This window comes from Cyclopterus lumpus, chromosome 22 (assembly GCF_009769545.1).
Source record: "Cyclopterus lumpus isolate fCycLum1 chromosome 22, fCycLum1.pri, whole genome shotgun sequence".
NCBI lineage: Eukaryota > Metazoa > Chordata > Actinopteri > Perciformes > Cyclopteridae > Cyclopterus > Cyclopterus lumpus.
Window position 1 is genome coordinate 11,396,631 of NC_046987.1, and position 19,483 is coordinate 11,416,113.

The 19,483-nt window shown below is 41.3% G+C and overlaps 2 protein-coding genes across 2 annotated transcripts; one reads left to right on the forward strand and one right to left on the reverse strand.

Moving 5' to 3' along the window:
* Window positions 1-216: 216 nt before the first annotated feature.
* Window positions 217-19,465, forward strand: tdrd9 (tudor domain containing 9). The gene is made up of 35 exons (XM_034525130.1): window positions 217-347; window positions 4,727-4,797; window positions 4,904-4,971; window positions 5,368-5,589; window positions 6,721-6,843; window positions 7,088-7,168; window positions 7,250-7,414; window positions 7,505-7,605; window positions 7,695-7,814; window positions 7,972-8,056; window positions 8,134-8,191; window positions 8,276-8,380; window positions 8,461-8,558; window positions 8,653-8,784; window positions 9,600-9,756; window positions 9,953-10,016; window positions 10,642-10,705; window positions 10,797-10,841; window positions 11,107-11,160; window positions 11,544-11,660; window positions 11,797-11,904; window positions 12,348-12,448; window positions 12,532-12,702; window positions 13,463-13,574; window positions 13,698-13,913; window positions 14,445-14,534; window positions 14,968-15,225; window positions 15,817-15,984; window positions 17,108-17,178; window positions 17,261-17,370; window positions 18,086-18,182; window positions 18,282-18,420; window positions 18,968-19,086; window positions 19,166-19,238; window positions 19,367-19,465. The coding sequence occupies exons 1-35, from the start codon at window positions 217-219 to the stop codon at window positions 19,463-19,465; spliced, it is 3,993 nt and encodes a 1,330-aa protein (XP_034381021.1).
* On the reverse strand, window positions 1,523-2,791 carry rd3l (retinal degeneration 3 like). Its single transcript, XM_034525132.1, has 2 exons — window positions 2,478-2,791; window positions 1,523-1,874 (listed from the first exon to the last, which is right to left on the reverse strand). The coding sequence occupies exons 1-2, from the start codon at window positions 2,789-2,791 to the stop codon at window positions 1,523-1,525; spliced, it is 666 nt and encodes a 221-aa protein (XP_034381023.1).
* Window positions 19,466-19,483: the final 18 nt, after the last annotated feature.

Genomic DNA, 19,483 nt, shown 5'->3' on the forward strand with positions numbered 1-19,483 from the left:
GTGGTATTGTTTCCTAAACAGTTCAAGTAATGTGAATGTAGAAATGCTTCTACATGCATGTGGTAGCTGTGATGGAAAGTACATTCACTCAAGTACTGCACAATCCAACCGCTGGGGGGCGATGTAAAAGGTATTCCTCACGTGCCGCACGCGCTGCTATCTTGCTTTTTAAGTGAGAGACTACTGAAAAATGAGAGAATTGCAAACGCCGACAACATGAAGAAAGTATTTACTGCAGAACAAATTTCGGATTGGTTCACTTCGGGGGCGACGTTTGCAAACCTTAAACTCGCAGAAGACGCGGTTGAAGGAAAGTTGGATGAAGCGTCGTCGAAAGAGCCGACAAGGTGAGAACGGAGGTGAAGAGTGACGCTGCTAGCTTAAAGGTGGCCTCGTGACGGATGGCGTCCTTGGCCGTTTCAGAAACTAGCAAGTTACAGAAAGAGACTCCCGGAGACGGGAATCGCTTCTCCATCGGAGCCACAGTCACTGGTTGAAAATGATATATTGCACTAAATGCTAAGTTACATTTTTGAGGATGTCCTCTGTGTTTGAGGAGTTTTATCTCACTTTTGAGATGGTAACGCTACATTTGAGGTTAGCTAAGCTGCGTCGGTCTTAGCTAACTGGAGGAGTCTTAACTTAGTCTGTCGCAAACTAAACGGTATCATTGAGCATGATACTAGTTTTATAATAATGGCAGATTAACGTTACATCTGTAAATTGGCTCGTGTTACGAGTCACAGTAACGTTGAACGCATTGACGTTGACCTTAAGAACAAGTGAAAGTGAGTTTTCCTAAATCATGCTCGGTTCGCATTCACTAGGTTAATACGTTATTTTACAGTAAAGTTTAAGTGCCAACTTGGTTTTTTATGATATTTTCTAATATTTCCAAAGCTACGTTTTCAGTGATCGGCACTAAAGTAGACACACAAAGGGTCAGGTCTATATGCTGGCTTCTCTCTACTGCCAGGAATTTAGGAAAGTATTGGAATTTAATTGTATTTAGTCTAAAAACACTAAGATCAATTAAAACTTTACAATTAAAACATTTTTTTTAATTGTAAAATGCACCATGCACAGGTATCTCACATTTCCAGAAAGAAATGATGAGGATATCAGGTCAACCATGGGGGGGTCACAGCTGGATGAACAACAAATCTACTGCACAAAGTTTTTCATAATCTCTGCTTTTTAATTTTTGTAATTACTTCTTTAGGGCTTTAAAACCTGTTCTCTAGGGTAGAAATTTAATTTTTTGGTTAAACTGTTCGAAGCTTTTGGGATATTTTCCAGACTGACAAGCATTCCCGCATGTCTTCACATCCTGTTCCCTTATCACATCACTCTTGCCACCTGACAATACGCTATTGCAATTTATGCCCAACTGTACAACATCTGTAGAAAACCAGTCTATTAAGTAGGGTCTGAAAGAGCAGGTTTCTTACTAGTTATTGTAATGAAATGATTCAATACTTTGAAATGTCGTTTTTCCTTAAAACCTCAACGGAGTGGCCTCTCACAGTGTAGTGCTGTACGTTCCTGTGGCCCTGAGAGGAACTGGGAGGTCCCAGTCTCTGTTGGGCCCTGAGAACGAGCTGGAGTGCCGCATGGCTCGATCCACATATCCAGAGATTGTTGGGATCTCCTCCCTCAGGTTGTTTCCACAGTTGGGGACAATTGGTGTGACGAAGCCCTGCTTCATTATGTAGCAGCTGGTCCAAGCGTCCATTGGTCGGAGCTCTACTGCCTGCACTAAGAAGTTCCCCTCTTCATGCTCCTTTTGGCTCAAGAAATCCCTCAGCACCTGCTTGAAGACAAAAGCCAGCTCCCAGGGCCTAACGTTGTTAGTGGCAAGCACCTCACGAAACCTATGGAAAGAATCAACCAATAGGGTTAATTAAAGACTTGTTGAAATAGCAACGATCTGCATCAACACAATGCCAGTGTAGCACATTTTCTATTGGCACTTTCTAATATTTTATAATTGAACCAGGAGTCTCGTAGTTTAAAGAATTACATATTTAGGACAACAGTACAGCTTTTTAGAAATGGTACAAACACATTTCTTACTACATATGATGTCCTTTGGTCATGTAGTTATGTAAGCACACAGTAGTGACCCTGGAATTGAATGGGAAATGAGTAAGTAGGTCACAGTGCTCAACCATCTAGAATAATGTTTTGTTATGTCATTATGGCTAACATAGAGATGATGAGTAGAAACCCCTGGCAGTCTGGCTTCACTTAGCTTTACAGGGCATCCTTCACCTACACATGTTCACACTCTACATCGCCTGTCTCCATGACAGTAACACATGATGGCTTTCTTGGCAGCTTGCCATGCCTCCCTTTCCCTTTGGGTCTTCTCTGCTTTGCCTGCTGTCAGGCCTTGTGTTGATGCAGTAGCAGCTAGCCACTGTTGCCAGCATACTAATATTAGGAGGCAGCATGGCATGCCCGCAACCAAACACCTTGAGAGCACGATGGCTGCGTCGATGGGTGGAATCTGGGCACACAGAAACTCCAGCTGGTGTAGCTCTGATGTGGGGATGAGGGTCCGTAACCTGGGGTACTTTTGAAACCAATGGAGACCCAGGGCGCTGTGGGTCAGCCTATGCTCTCGATCCAGTTCCCTCACCAACCGCTCGCGCTCCTCCACATGCCAGAGGAGCTCTCTGATCAACACGCGACTGGGTACGACCACCGAGGTCTTTGGAGGTGCCACTTCTTCTTGAGCCTGCACTTTTGTTTCATGGGACCATTTCATCCAGCTGAAAAGGGGCATGGCAGTCATAGCAGACAGTCCTGAAAAACTAAAGAAATAAGAATTACGTGTTATTTCTGATTTTGATGCCTAGATGCCCTGACAGCACAGTTTTAACACATTTGAATATGTTGCCATATATGTTACTTCAAACCAAGTGTTAATTTCTCTAGAGTCTAGAGGTTGCGCCTACAGATGACAAGATAGCACTAGACCTTGTGATGGACTGCATAAAAGCAGATACATCAAAAAGAAAAGAACGAGAGAGAAAAAACAATGGTGGAAAATGAAATATGATTAGAAAATGTGTACAAATCAATATATTCCTGCTCATGAAGAGGAGGATAAAGAAATAAAAGTATCCAGCCCTATTTCTGACAAAATATTGCGCTTGTGAAGTAGTTAAGACATGTTTGTTTTCATTTTATCCATAAGCCCTATTATAATTACAATTTTAAGGTTGACAGTGAAAGATGACCACCCCATGACCAAGCTGACCTCGGGTCCCTGCCTGCTGTGTGCTCTGATTGCCTTCAGTTCAAGTCAAACACAATGTCCCGGGTGTAAATATTTAGCCTATCCCCCAGACTGATGGATCCAACACAGCTTCCACCTGGGATTCAGATCGATTACACCACCTGCAGGGTCAAAGGTCGGCCTCACTGAACCCAAACCATTTGTGTCACGTGATGTCACACATCGTAAGGTTGCAAAGCAGAGCTTTTCATTTGATTTAATTCCAGTACTCAAACAGCTGTCAGTTCTCCAGCATGTGCAGGAAGAAATTATCACACTAACATCTTGCTGAAAATTGAAAGGAAAGATTTGTACTTACAGGTGAAAACTGCACTGCTGATGCTTTTGTGAGATATTGGTCAAAGATCAGCTTTTCACAGAGTACCGACTCCAGCTCCTTATCTCCGTGGGTCAGTCCATGTGAACGTCATTCCTTCACTTGCTGTCGACCACGTTCCTTTATGTCAAATGCCATCAAAGGAGCACTTGTGTATCGGCAGCAATCCTCCAATATCTTGGCTGTTGGAAGCGTTTTTCCTCTTGTCTTATAGTAGTTGTCTTGTCCTTATTGTCCCTCCCACTGCTCCTGTCACACTTCTTTCCATGAGAGTTAGTCACACATTGCTTACTGACTAAGAGCTGTCACCTCTGCTTTCACCCCACTCGCACTCTCCTCTGTGCAGTGTGCAGCTTTGTTGTAAGGTCAGCTGCTTTTGAAGCTTGCACAAAATGTGCATTGGAGAGAAAGGAGGAGAGCGAGAGAGTGCGTGTGTGTGTGTGTGCACAAGCTGTGGGTGTGTTGCATTTGAGCTCCTCTTAGTACTGTCAGAGATTTTGCCTGCTGTTGCGATAAAATCTTTCCCCCACGAAAAGAGAGCAAGAGGCAGAGACAACTGGGAATGCTCTCCCGACTACAGTGCTGTGGGCCTCGTTCACCAGAGGGAAAGACAAGAGGAGGCAGAATGTGCAAAGTTACAAATGGTACCAAGTAATTATGTGGATAGAGCTGCTTACATTTGTTATTTGATTAAAGCTGCTAAAGAGCTTCACATTTGAGAAAGACCTTACTAGCACATACAACATAATCTTTTCTTCTGTAATTAAATAATTGCAGGTATTTTTACAACAATGCTTCTTGGGAGTTTGGTAGTTAGGTTTTCAGAGATGAGACAAGTAGGTGTAAGCTGAACAATGGTTACACTGAATTCTTTATCTGTTCATTACTGTGATACATTTTTGTAAGAAGGACTGGTTGTCTATCCCCTATTAGTGCAGATGAGGAAAGTAAATATCTTTCTGTCTAGTCCTTGAAAATAATTTACATGCTTTTGTAATGTGAGGGGAAACGGGTTTAAAACGCCTCAACTCTATTGCAATTCATTGGTGAATAGAGCCTCAAAAAAGTATTAACTGCTTAAAATTGCTTTCATTTTGTTGCAGTCAATCAGATGTTCCTGATGAGAGCTGCCTGAAAAATGTGAACTCTGATGAAGGGCGATTTAAACAACATAGTGAGTATTAAACTTTGTGTTAGCTTTTTCTGATCTCACACCATACTCACCTTCTGCCCAAAACGGGTTGGCCCTGTTTCTTGTCCATTCGATTCTGTGTCCTTAGGTACTGCTCCTCCTCCACTTGCCAGCTACGAGTACCCCAGCTTGCCCATAACAAAAAACAGACAGCAGGTAAAATAGACCATGCATACACCACATACTCACACCCTGCAGCTTGATGGTCTGAAAGTACTTTCCCATTCTCCTGTAGTACTTTCTATCTTTATAAATTACCATTATGTCCTTAGGACATTGGTGCACTTAAGCTTTTACTGTTTGCTCAAGATGAACTCAATGTCATTTCATGTTGCAGCCAATTTTATAATGTACTGTGGTGTGTGTAATTGTTAGGAGCTCATGCTCATAAAAGCCGTACTTTTCTTAATGCAGATTTAAAAAGTGTGGACTTCCGGTTAGAAATGTTTGTTTTATTTTTGTTAATGTTTTTAAAAAAATTTCTGTGCACATTAAATGCGCTTGTCTTTGTGTTTTATATAAGTGTGTGTGTGTGTGCCTTTCCTCTTTCAGCTGATTTCCCTCATAGAAAACAACTCTGTAGTAATCATTCGAGGAGCCACAGGCAGTGGCAAGACCACCCAGGTGCCTCAGTACATTCTGGACCACTACAATGATAAAAAATCCTCATGCAACATTGTGGTCACCCAACCACGCAAAATTGGGGCCTCCAGTATTGCCCGATGGGTTGCCGCCCAGCGGAAGTGTACCCTGGGTAGTCTGGTGGGATATCAGGTTAGTGCAACTTTTAGACAGAATCTGATTAACTTAAACTTTTTATTACAGATACATATGTGAACCTGTACATATGCTCACAGCTCCTAGTACTTTTTTCCAGTTGTTTAGTTAAAAAGGGTATGAAAAAAGAGTAAAGCCTGCACCAAAAAGTACTCATTGCACCTCTCTCACAATTTAAAGAGTGTTTGTATGCATCTGATAACAAGCTATTGTGTTTGCATTGTTGTGAGGATCTCTGGCTGTGTTTTATGGAGTTCTAAAACAGCATGTCTATTAATAACTTGTCTCCTCCACTGGGTGTAGACCTCTGTAGTTAAAGATGATGTCACTGACGGTTGGAGCTGTGGATGTCACGATTGAGATTTTGATATCATGATTATCCTGAGAGGAAATATGACAGTTTTACAGTTTTAACGGTTACACTACTTATATAAAATAATGTATAATGGTTATATGACAATAGGCTATACAGAACGTAGGCCACACAGACCGTCCGAGAGAGGGAACGACAGTCCCACCCACAGTCCTATGCATTTAGTTTTATGATACCTCTGCAAGATTTAGAAATAAACAGTAACATGTTGTGAACTACTCCCATGGCCCAGTTAAAACTGTTTTAGCTAGTACCGGTAGTTTTATTTATTATGTACCTGGATCAGGCATAAAGGGGTGTATGATTATCTCGAAGATGTTGGAAAAATATTCAGTGTCTTGTCTTTAGCCTTTCTGAATTATCTCAATTTGCTCAAAGACGAGAGCTCTTTCCTTGTTCCCATCTTTATTTTATCCATGACCAACCAGAAATAGTCATTTTGCCCATTGCAGATATTAGTTCTTAAGACACTGACAAAAGTTAAGGCCTAAAGCTACTGTAAAGGAAGCATATAACAAAAGAAGATTTAGAATTCTAGTTTGCTCTGTAAGTCAGAACACTGATGTTTTCAGATGATAGGAGGCATATTGTGATCATCTTGCCGACTAAAACAACAACAAGAAACAAAATCAAAAGGCTGTTGCAGGTGCCTTTTGTCAGATGCCCAGTAAAAGTGCCATAAAGAGATGGTACTCATTTACAGTGTGTGGTGGTTTCCAGATTTATCAATACAACTTTGTATATGTGTATTCTAGGTTGGACTGGAAAAGATGGCTACTGAGCACACACGGCTCATCTACATGACTACAGGAGTGCTGCTGCAAAAACTGGTTTCAGCCAAGTGTCTCACAGAGTACTCCCATATTTTCGTAGATGAGGTGCATAAACATGAGGCAGATCATTTTCTCTATTAGCCAGGCTTGTGTTTTTTGTTTTGTAAATGTTGGTATTATTTTACAGTGTTTAATTCAAGTTTATCATTTTATTTAGTTATAGTATTTCAATAAAAAAATGTACGGGTGTAATTTTAGTTTAGTTTCAGGTTTCCTTTAGTTCTATGATCTCATCAGTGATTCGTGACAATTTGGTCTAAGCCATTTTACTCCTCTGCCTTTGCCCAAGGTTCACGAGCGCAGTGAGGAGATGGACTTTCTCCTGCTGGTTTTGAGAAAACTTCTTCATTCCAACTCTTGTTATGTCAAGGTAATTGCAAGATCAAGTAAAATCCCTCTTCTGTCTTCCTTTTGCATCAGTTGAACTCTCATAGGACCTGTCTTTTTTCAGATCATCCTTATGTCTGCCACCATTAACTGCAAACAGTTTGCTGAGTACTTCGGAACCCCAATTTGTGGCAAAATGAACCCTGCCTATGTGTTCGAAGTGGAGGGGACACCCTATGCCATTGAGGAGTTTTATCTGGATGACCTCCAAACACTGTTTCCATACAGGGTAAAAGGATGGACGTTTTTTTCTGTTGCTACTGTTCTCTGTACTGAAGACAAATGGTTAATGTGGGAATGTTTTGTGTGTCTGTATAAGGAGTTTCTTCATCTCGACGACCCTGGCATTTCAGAGGAGATGTACAATCACGCCATCAGTCTCATCCAGAGCTTTGATGAAATGGAGGGCAACGATTCCAGGTGAGGCCATAGTATTTTAGCACACTTGAGTGCTTTAACAAATTAGCAGACACATAAAATAATAATCATGTGTGTTTCGGTTGGATCAGCGAAGCAGAAAAAAAAGCGGGTATGACTTCATCAAGACGGGGCAGCGTGCTGGTTTTCCTTCCTGGTTTACATGAGATAAGCTACATGCAGGAGGCCTTGGCCAAGATGGTCCACAAAAGGTGAGCTTTTGAGATCATCTCTTTGTTGAATCCTACCCTATTTCTTCTTTGTCTGTTTGCTGGCATCCTATAAGACAGTCAATTTTATGTCATTTACTTTTTTATTGTGTTGAATGTTTACCTTCTCCGTTACGATGAATGTGCTGCTGTTGTTCAGATTGCAGATTTATCCTCTCCACTCCACTGTGACTCTGGAGGAGCAGAATGGTGTGTTTCTGTTCCCTGTCCCCGGATACAGGAAGGTAAAAAACGTATATCTTGTCTTATCTCAGGTGTGTTCTTTGTACCTGCTGTACCGTTGACCTCCTCATCTTAACAGGTCATCCTTTCCACCAACATTGCTGAGAGTTCGGTGACTGTTCCAGACGTTAAATATGGTTAGTTTTTTCCCCAAGCTTACTCTATGGTTTGTAATAAAGTATTTTAAAATTGTAACTGTATTGGTTCCTTTTTACTCACAGTGATTGATTTCTGCCTTGTCCGTCATATGGTCTGTGATCAAGAAACCAATTACCAGTCTCTGCAGCTCACCTGGGCCTCCAAAACTAACTGTAACCAGCGTCGAGGTACAATATTTGCAGCACAGAACATTACCTCTAAAGTGTAAGCATCTGCTCACTTTGCACTTATTTCTCCTCTCTGTCAGGTCGGGCAGGTCGAGTGTCTAAGGGCTACTGTTACCGTCTTGTTACCAAAGAGTTCTGGAGGAATGAAATCCCAGACTACATGATCCCTGAGATGCTGGTAAGAGAAAGTTCACTTGCCAAGAGATTCTTTTTTTTACTTTGCTTTGACTTTAATAGGATAACCTATGCCATACTGTTTGCCTTCCTCTCAGCTTGCCCCGTTGACCACCATCATGCTGAAGGTTAAGCTGCTGGATATGGGAGATCCCCGCTCCATCCTTTCCACAGCCCTCTCACCCCCTAACCTTGGTGACATTGTGAGGACAGTGCTCCAACTCAAAGAAGTAAATAACTATAGATTGATGATTCTTACAACAGAGAGCCATTAATGTTTAGTCAAGTATGTATGAACGTTTGGCTTTAATGATGTATTTGAGCTGGCAGCTGACCACACAGATATGTCATTGAGTATTACACCAGGGGTTCTCTAACAGGGGCTTTGAATCAGCCAGTGTTTGCGTAAGTCTGTTAGGTAAGGGCAGTGTTTTGTTATGTATGTTAATGTGTGGAAGGGAAAGTAGAATATGTGTACGATACCTCTGGTTTCCTTTTTATACCATCTTTCAAAACCAAGTTACAAAGTACAGAACAAAGGCAATCCAGTACTCTGGTCAAAGTGAAAAAAACACTGCATCAAACTGTATAAAATAGACGGTAGTAATAGCACAAAAAAGTCAGGAAATGCAAATACATACATACAACAAGACCAAGGATGCATAGGTAGATAAAACTACTTATATGTAACAACAATTTTAAGAAGCCATTTTAAAAGATGTTACTGAATCTGAATCTAGCCTGATATTCTCATACAAATAGTTTCAACAGTGAAGATCCAGCCAGCTTTAGTTCTGGGGATTTAGAAACAGTTTGTCGATCTCTGTCTGAGGATCTCCAGCTAGCGTTTGGCTTACGGGCAACCAGCAATTCAGCAATACACAATCAGTGTTCCTATGAATTCTACAAGTAAGGGGCAAATGGCCAAGGGAAAAGGTATGTAAGTATCAGTAATTTCATGTCCAAAACCTTGTATATCTGAAGCCAGATTTTAAATCTTTTTTTTAGCTGATTGGAGATACTAGCTGGATGTTTCATTTTGTAGATGGGTGCACTGTCTGCAAAAAATGATGGCAGGGGTCACGATGGCGAGCTAACGTTCCTGGGCCGAGTGCTGGCCCACCTACCCGTTGACCTGTACCTGGGGAAGCTTATTGTCCTGGGCCACATCTTTGGCTGCCTGGATGAGTGCCTCATCATAGGTCAGTCTGTCTTTATGCTAATGCACCTCAGTTAATGCATTTGCTGTTGTATGTTCACAGTTGTATAGACATGCAAAAAATCAATGACAAGTCATGACAGCACTCTTGATGAATCTGTTTGTGTACATAACCTCCTTATAAATAATGATGTAATGTGTTTTTTGTGGGGGACACTAAGAATGTATCTTATTCTCAGCTGCCTCGCACTCTCTGAAGAGTTTCTTTGCCATACCTTCCATGCAGCAGCTTGCTGGCCACAGGTGAGTCACATCCAGCTCCTGCACTGATTCACAGACTGCCAGTGCTGATCATTTGTATGTCCCACCAAGGTGACACAAGATGTTTTGGACATTATGTTGTCATGTAACCTGCTCCATGGAGTTTAGACCTATCCATTGACTACTGACTTACTTTTCCAGCTTCAGTACCATCACAGTGTTTTGTGGCTAATGATTTGTCTCTCAGTTAAAAACGTCCGTTTAGTCAAAATACAAGTAAAAGTCTACTTTCCCTTCCACACACAAAACACAGGTTTTGGAGTTTGCATGTCCCTGTGCAGACGTGGTGTTTTCTCTGGCTTCCTCCCACACAGAGGAGATGACTCTAAATTGTATTGTCATTGCACAGAGTACAGGTACTGAGGCAACAAAATGTTGGTTAGCATCTGACCAGAGCAGTGCAAAGAAAGCCTTATATCTACAAAAAAGAAAAGAAAAAAAGACTAGCTGCATACGCTCAGATAACATTGTATAGACACAGGCCTTTTCTTCAGAGCACAAACCGGCAATATGTTTTCATCAGAATACATGTAGGCCGGACACCGATATGTGATCGGTGTATTATATATTTGTTTCTATGTGCACTGAATAATAATTATCATTCCAGGAGCAAGCTGGCCTTTGCCTTTGGCACACCAAGTGATTCCATAGGTTTTGTCAATGCCTTCAAGGTAATGTGCCAGCAGCGATGGAGTTCAATGGATTTACATATTTGCCTGATGGCTGTTGTTCTAACCCTTCCCTATTGTCTTTTACTTTCAGGCATGGCACTTGTCCAAAAAGAAAGGACAGCTGAGACACCCAAAGGTGATGGAAACAACATCCAAACTTGAGTTCACTGAAACAACACTCACACACCGCATTTAGTATGCTGTAGCTTACAGAGCAGTTGTGTTTTGTCCCTATTTAGATGTTTTTTATAATTTCACCTCAGTTGGAGAAAAGTGTCTCTGCCTATTTTAACATTTAAACTATTCACTAACGTTTTTTATTCCGTGCAGCCCTTTCTTCTCTTCTGTAATTATTTCATGAAGTGTAAATAGTCTTTATCTTTGCTGCTTTCTTCTCTTAGGATGAGTTTGACTGGGGAAAAGAGAACTTCATTCAGATCAAGAGGATCAGGGAGGTACAGTGATGGAGCAGAGAGCTGGGGTCACATGAGCTCATCAAGCCACAGCACAGGATGTCTTTGTCATTACCCATCATAGTCAAACAGTGAACAACAGGCATTAATCCTGTTTTTAGTTGTGTTACCAAGAATGAAACTTTATGTAATCTGTGTAATGCTGCCAGTAGCAGAGGAGCGGGTGGGTATTATTGACAGTGTTTCAACTTGGTCTGTAAGTGCCATTACAGAATTTAGCGAGTTAATGGTCATAGCCTTTAGGTGCACAGTTGGCTGTTAAACATGTCTCGTCTTAAACTTCCAGTCTTGATTTAGATCATATTTTGAAATTGAGCTGTAAAACATTATGGCTCAGACCTCCTCAGAAGTAACTCACTGTCCAGGTTGCAGAGCTGTACGACGACCTGAAGAAGCGTGTGTCCTTTTTCAACATGCATGTGCCGGAGAGCATCCAATCCTTGGATTACACCAGCACACAGAGGCAGAAGTTCATACTTCAGGTTAGAGCCAGTGCTGCACATTGTGTAAATTAAGCTATACACTTGAGATCCAGTTTTCCCGAAACATCAAATATTCAGTTGCTGAATAGACACCTTAATATCAGTCTGTTTTAGGTTGCACCTCTCTCTGTCTTAGGTGGTCATTGCTGGTGCCCACTACCCCAACTATTTTGTCCAGGGAGAAATAGATGAAGACCTAGCCTCCAGGGATTTGAATGGCTTTAACCCCAGAACAACAGTGATGGTATGACCCATGGTGTTTAGAGTAGGTCTGTACTGATATCTAATATTGTGCCAATACTGACTCAAAAAGCTTGATCTGGTATTGGTGATTTTATTTGTTACATTTTGTTTTAAAGTTAGGAAACCAATGTTGCCTGTTGTTGTCTTACACATTAAAATAATGATCACAGTCACTTCCACACAGTGAGGCATGCATCTTTTTAATTAAACACTGGTATCGGATCAGTTCTCGGTATCAGCAGATACCCAAAGCCCAGGCTTTGATATTGAGACTGAAAAAAACTAATAGTTGCATTCCTAGTTAAGAGCCAAGAATTGATTACTGTTCTGGAGTTTAATGGCCATCAAAACCCTTGTGGGTTAAGAATGGCTTTAGTCTTTAAGCCTCATTATGTAGGATGTAGTGATATTGTAAAATAACACCAGACCACGTGTTGTTTTCAGCTGAGGAACCTCCCTCCATACTCATTCCTGTATTACAAGCAGCTGCAGTCTCTGTTCCGCCTGTGTGGACAGGTCAAAGCCATTTCCTTTGAGAGCACCAGGTAGTGAAAGCCACATTATTTACTTTTTTATTTAAACAACACTGAAATGTGTATACTCATAATTTTTGTGTGTGTTTTCTCAGAGCATATGTGGAGTTCTACAGGACATCCCAAGGTGCAGGCGTGCTGCCTGAGGTGTCTCTTGCCCTCCTCCTAGCACAGCAGAGTGCTCCTCTGGAGCTGCCTGTCTTCTCCATCGAGCAGATAGAAATCTGTGCTGGGTGTAAAAACATTACTCACATGAAATCTTCAAGGTATGGCACTTCTATACCGTTTATGGTAACATTCTTTCTGTATGCAAAAAAATAAGAGCACAAATGTTCTTTTGAGGGCTGAACAGTCCTACTTTTTGGAAAGTTGAACCCTTAGCACCACAGGCGCCATTGGTCAGTGCCCATGCACTGAGCCTTAATATAATCTGACATCTTAATGCTCCGCATGACTCCAGCTATCATTTGGACTCAGAGGGGGGAGGTTTTAGACAGGGCCAGCACCAGCTTCTTCTTACCTCCCTCTGGGTAGGAGATGGGGTGACTTTGCACATTACTAGCTATCCAATAATAATACAATTCACCAACTATTCCCACTTATTGCTCTGGCTGTAACACTGATAATTCCACCCGCCAAAAATGTTGTGATAACCCTGAAATAGATTTGAGATTGTGATTCTTGTTATTAGGCAACATTTCTTTTAATGCATCCACCCTGCCGAAGTACTCCTTTCTGTTAGCAACACACAGACGCTCTATCCAAATAGTGATACTGGCAGCCTTGTCTCACAAAAAAATATTGGAAAACTATTGCATCGATTGCTGTGATCAGTAGTAAACTCTGATTAAACTTGATATATTTACAAGGTAATCTTTGATTATGGAAAGCTTATGAACAGCTGCCAAGCAACTATGTTAACTATTAAATATGCTTGTATTGTGATGTTCTGACAGGCAATCTCAAAACAACAATACATACAGTTAGTAAAAACATCAAAGTTGTTTATGTGCTGTTTCTGTGCAGGGTGAATGTAGACTTCCAGAGCCAGTCTGTCTGCCCAGTGGAACTGGTGAGCAGGGCCATTGACCCAGACAAGCTCCCCCCCAACCCCTTGTTTGTGGTCAACATCACAGAGGTCAGTCCTTTAAATTTAACTTGGTCAAACATTTCTAAAGAGATATCTAGGTGTTGGGTTTCTGATTTAAATGTTTGAATCTTGAAAGGTTGTAGCCTCTCTTAACTATGATTTCTGCGTCAGGTGGTGGATGTTGGTCATTTCTGGGGCTTCCGGGCAGATGAAGCCAGTTTGGAGAAGCAGCGCCATCTGACAGCAGAGATAAACTCATGTACGCTGCACCCTGTAACTGTGTCCCTCTACCCCAACCTGCTGTGCCTGGCTCCTTATTCTGAGATCAGTGAGCAGAACATGTACTACCGGGCCAAGATCCTTCACATGCGTGGCAATACAGTGGAGGTGAGTATCGGCCACAAGCTGCAGCTTTTAAGACGTTGCACCAATTCCATATTTCTCATAACAAATCTCATTTACTTCTCTTCTGTCTTATTTTCAATGTCCTTTCAACTGTCTCTTATATGCTCGTGCCATCAAAGAAGAGAAATTGTCAGTGCATTATGGATTTCACCGTTGCTGATCAATATTTCAGAGAAATTACTAATTTCAGGGTTTTATATTGTCTTTTGACCTCTTTGCCACCAATCAGAAACCTTAAATGGACCACCTGGCCATAATATGATAAGATAAAATAGAATATAAATTGTATGTTAATAAGCACATTTTTGTTGGAAAATGATTTACTCTTCATATTCTGCACATGTGTCTCTGTTTTGAACATCTTAAAGGCATCCCATTGTCTCCAGGTATTCTGGCTCATAAGTTTAAAAACTAACCTCAGTGTAGGGAAAACCATTCTTCACAGCAGTATGTAATAGCAGTTGCTGGTGTTACTTCATGTACCACAGCGCAGAATATATTGTTATCCTACAGGTGTTCTTCTTGGACTTTGGCAACAGCGCGATTGTCGCCTGCAGCAGCCTCCGGGAGCTCCCTTCTGACATCCTGGCTCACCCATTCCAGGTAGCCGTGCTATGAGTGGTCACAAGCGAGCTAATCACTCGATTAAAATCAACACAGTTTGCTGTCCTGGCTCCTCAGTGGTGGAACGAGCTCCCCACTGACATCAGGACAGCAGAAAGTCTCTACATCTTCCGCCGGAAACTAAAAACACATCTTTTCCGACTATACCTTGAATAAAAACCGATTAGCACTACAGTGGCACTTGAATGGCACTTACTTATGGTATTTTTGTAGTTTTGCTTTCTTGAAGACATGTTACTTTCTTGATTCTTGTTTGTACTCATGATTGAATGAACTTATTGTAAGTTACTTTGGATAAAAGTTTCAGCTAAATTACATGTAATGTAATGAGTGGTCAGATAATTACGGCACACTTATCTGTTTCACTGTCCAACCTGTGAACTAACAGTAACACAAACACTCATGGTCTCAGGCTCAAGAGTTCCAAGTTATTGGAATGCATCCTTCAGCCAAGTCTATCATCCTGGGGAACCAGTGGAGCAGCCAAGCTCGCGAGCGGTTCATCACACTAGTGAAGAGCCGTTCACTCATCGTGTCACTGTACTCCATCCTCCATGGTGTCAATCGTGTGCAGCTGCTCATCAACACAGAGACAACACACACCACTGTGGTGGACATTATGGTGGAAGATGAACATGCTGTGAAAGCTGAAGAGAGCTTTGATTCCAAGGTAACGCATTAGTGAAAGGTATTGGGCCGTGTGCAATATAGAAATAAATCAATCATACCATGTCCTACTTAAAGCAATACTTAACCTAAATATGTCCTTTTAGTATCAACGACTTTTCCCTTGCAGGCTTGAAAGAAGCTTTAGCTTGTTAATCTCCTCATGAGAGGAGTAGCTGTTGTCGGCTTGGATTAACATCAGTTACAGTTTACCAACGTTTTCATGACCAATAAACAGCCTCACAACATCCACAGACATGTAATTAACCAAACCTGCAGCATATTCAACTTTATTTCCCACAATCCAAACGCTTTCCAACCGATAGATTTGCCAGAATACAGCAAAGACAAGGATTCAAGGTTCATTTATATTTAACATTGTTGTGCAACAAAATTCAGTGTGTTGTCCCATATTGTTACTTAAGAAAATGCACACTGAACATATATGTGTACTGTAGAGTGGTGAATGATATGTTGTGTTAAGGCAGAACTTATTTGTTTTATCTAAATCATGATGGCCCATATTCATAAAGATCTATTCATGTCCTGTGCACCCTTCTCAGTCTAGATGTCTTATTTTTGTGTGCACTTGCAGCAAAACCATGAAGCTCTGATGTCCCTGTACAAAGACATGGTAGAGGGTACATATGTCCCTAACTCTGCCAGCAGCTCCTGGAAAGATCGCAAGAAAGAGGAAAAGCAGCTCATTGACAACCTACTCGCCCACTTTTCCAAAAGCCGACCGTCCCAATCCAAGACAAAGGCAAGATGCCCCCCATTTTCCATAATATCTATATAACTTGTTGTACTAAAATCTTATCGAGAACAATATTACAAAGAAATAAACAAATAATTACAATCAATAAAGAGAGAAGGGATTTAAAATTGGACACTGTCTGAGATGCTGATATTTTGGTATTGGGTGGATGACCACATCGCTTCTGTCTGTTGCTCTCAGTTTGTCCAGGAGATGGAGCAATTTCAGTTCATTTGTTGTGTTCATTCAAAGCCACACCCATTCTGTATTCTGTCTGACCAGCAGAACAATGGATATGTCCCAAGTCTCTTATTTTTCATTTCCTTGTTTGAACCGGAAGTTGTTATGCGCCACCATATTGACTGCTGCCCTCAAGCTCTTATTTCTGCTATGAGGATCGAGGAGGGTTCTCTAAGGAGCCATGAGCGAGGATGCAGGAAGTGTTTTAATGTCCGACACCTCCCCTCATTGTTCTATCAGACTGATCTCATATTTATCGTTTCATACCAAAGTAAAAACGGATCACGGATTAAACTCAAGATTTATGTTTGATTTGTTTACTGATTCACCATCTGGTTAAAATATATGTTAAGTGTAGGTCTGAACAACAAGTTGACGACAAACAACTTTCTTCATTCATTAATTTATTAGAAAGAATTGTCTTTTCATGATCTCTCTTTTCCCCCATTAACTGGAGAGACAAACACTATTACATAATTGATAGTCATTTCCATTCAGGCCTGTGAGGCTGATCATTCCTGAGTGTCGGGTTTGACAAGTTATATAATAAAAATTTCCCCTGAAACAATGAGCCTATATATTAATATATGTACAGTGGTTCTTTCTGTGTCTTTATTAATATAAGTACAGTGATGATAACCATCTTTATTAGTATAAATGATCATGTGTGCAGACACAAACTCCTCAAAAGTGAGGTACTACTCACTTTGTGCTACTGAGGAAAGAACGTCACCTGTTTCATTGTTTCCTCGCATGGAAAAGACAAGTGAGGGAAATGTGGATGCAATTAAGAGACTTGGGACGTACGGAGTGATGACTGGTTGACTGTCAACCGTAACCGATGTATGAAGTGATGTGTCTGACTGCAGTCTTCCTTCCAACACCACAGGTTGCTCTGCATGGACCACACAGTCCTTATAAGATACACTTCCACAGCTTGAACCACAAGACCTTCTACAAGTAAGCAATTGCGTACACAACGGCCAAATTAACATTCAGGTCATGAATGATGCTTATTGCTCATGTGTGTGTCCTCCTGCAGAAGCGTTATTATCGAGAGAGTCAGCATCAACTCCTTGGCCCTGAATGAAAACCCTCAAAACAAACATCAGAGGATGCTGGTGGCTGGGTCTGTGTCAGTTAACTCCACAGGTACCAGATACAACATCTCCTCATAAATACACTCACATTAGGGTCCGACTGCGCATTCTCCAATTTCACTCCAAACTCCAGTAGTTGTAGGTGGATGCCAAGAAGATAACAACATGGATGCTTGTTTGGAGTGGTTGTTTTGAGGAGATCCATCGTTATCCCCATTTATATAGTTTGTCTTGAATGGAATACAAAGACAGCTGAAGGGCATTGAACTCCTGGCAAACAACGTCATTGTGCAAAACCGCTTCCAACTGGAAAGGAGTATAGATTGGGAAATGTGCATGTGTGGAACCCCAGACTGATGCAGACCCTCAATTCCGTTCGGCCAATACTCTGCAGATGTCCGCTGAGCATGGAAAGTAGGTCAGAGGCTTTAGTCTCTTTAAGCTCATCGTTTTGGTTGAAAGTTCTGGTACAAGGAAGCTTTTTCTTTTGATAAACACACTGGATACTACCTGCCCAGCACCAAATAGCATACAGACAAATGTAGTGACTAACTTATGAACATAACGCAGCAGCTAACAGGGTTAAGACCCCACAAGATATTTTTCTCAGGTGGCCAAAAACACAACTCCATATGAATGCTATTGTCGCTCTGTGCCTGTTGAATGTGAAAACATGCACTTGTTTGTCATTGGTTGCCAACCCTTTAATGTACTTCTAAATGTTGAAATCAACTATTGCAGATTTTAAATGTGTGGTTGTGTTGCAGGGACATGTATTCTACTGAAAGATACCTCCATCATGCCAGACATCCCTGGGCTGCCTGCACTCCTAACCATGCTTTTCACCCCCATCATGGAGTTACGGTAAGTCAAACACACAGACTTATAACTGCAAATAATTATATTTTACTATAATCCAAATGCCCATGTTAACATCCCCCCCCTCCTCCCCATTTTCTGAAGCACTAATGAAGAGAGGACTTGCTACACTGGCGCCCTCTGTGGCTTGGGCTGGAACGGTCAGACAAAGGAGGGCACCCTTCCCGAGCATGACATCGAACTCACCTTTGATGTCAAATTTGATGTAGAAGACATCACTGAGGTAACAGCTGTCACCAGAGAGATGGTTGTGTTGGGACTGACAGCAGCTATGAAGTCGGCAGGAATACGGATTGTTTTTTGTCACTGGTTGAATCTTGTTGTTTGATGGGTGATTTGTAACATGTCTGGCCTGCAACACTTCCTTTTCCCTGAACAACGTTAGTAGTCCTTGAAGTATGTGTGGTTAGAATGCGGTTCTCCAAAGTATTACTGAGACAGAGCAATGTTTTATCAATGCTTAATGGAATTATCTTTTTTTAAAGATTCCATAAAGAAACTATTTTCTTTAAGGAATCTAAATAAGATTTTGTCAGTAGTTTTTTGTTGTCAGTATTTCGACAGCTAATAATACATATCTTGTAACATGTAGTATTAAAGCAGTAATAAACTCAAGCTCATATTGTACCTTGGATTATGGCACTGGTGTGCTAATGATTCATGTCTATTAAATACTACCAATCTATTCTATGATTACTTAATGCCTATATTACATGATGAAGCATTCCCTTTTGTGTATTATAAGTTCCATGTGTTGTTTCTTTTTTTAGATAAATGCCTTGCGAGTGGCTATAAACCGCCTGGTGTGTGAAGGGCCCAATGGGACTATGCATCTGGGGCCTGATAGGATAAGACAACTGCAGGAGGACTGCAGGGACTGCCTCACAAGGTTATTTACATACACCCACAGAAATCAGCAATAATCAATGTGTATGGAGTTATTGATCTGTTTATATTATGTAATGCAGACTTTTCACCAAGTCACCGCCAAGGGAAGCTGTCACTGAAGTGTACTACGAGAAAACTGATAAATGGAACCAGGTCTGGTACATGATAGAAATCCTGCATAAAAAAAATATTACTTTTTATTTCATCATTAGCCCTGACACTGATTCTTTTGCACATTTTAGCAATGTGTGTTTTAAAGTGTTTGTGTATTAAACATGCAGGTGGATCCTGCTCTGAAGATGGATATTGTGGACCCTGGTGGAGGAAAGACCAGAGGTGTTCTCTTCCAGCTGCATCCCGTCACCCTCCTCAACAGCTAAACACAGCTGTACGTCTTG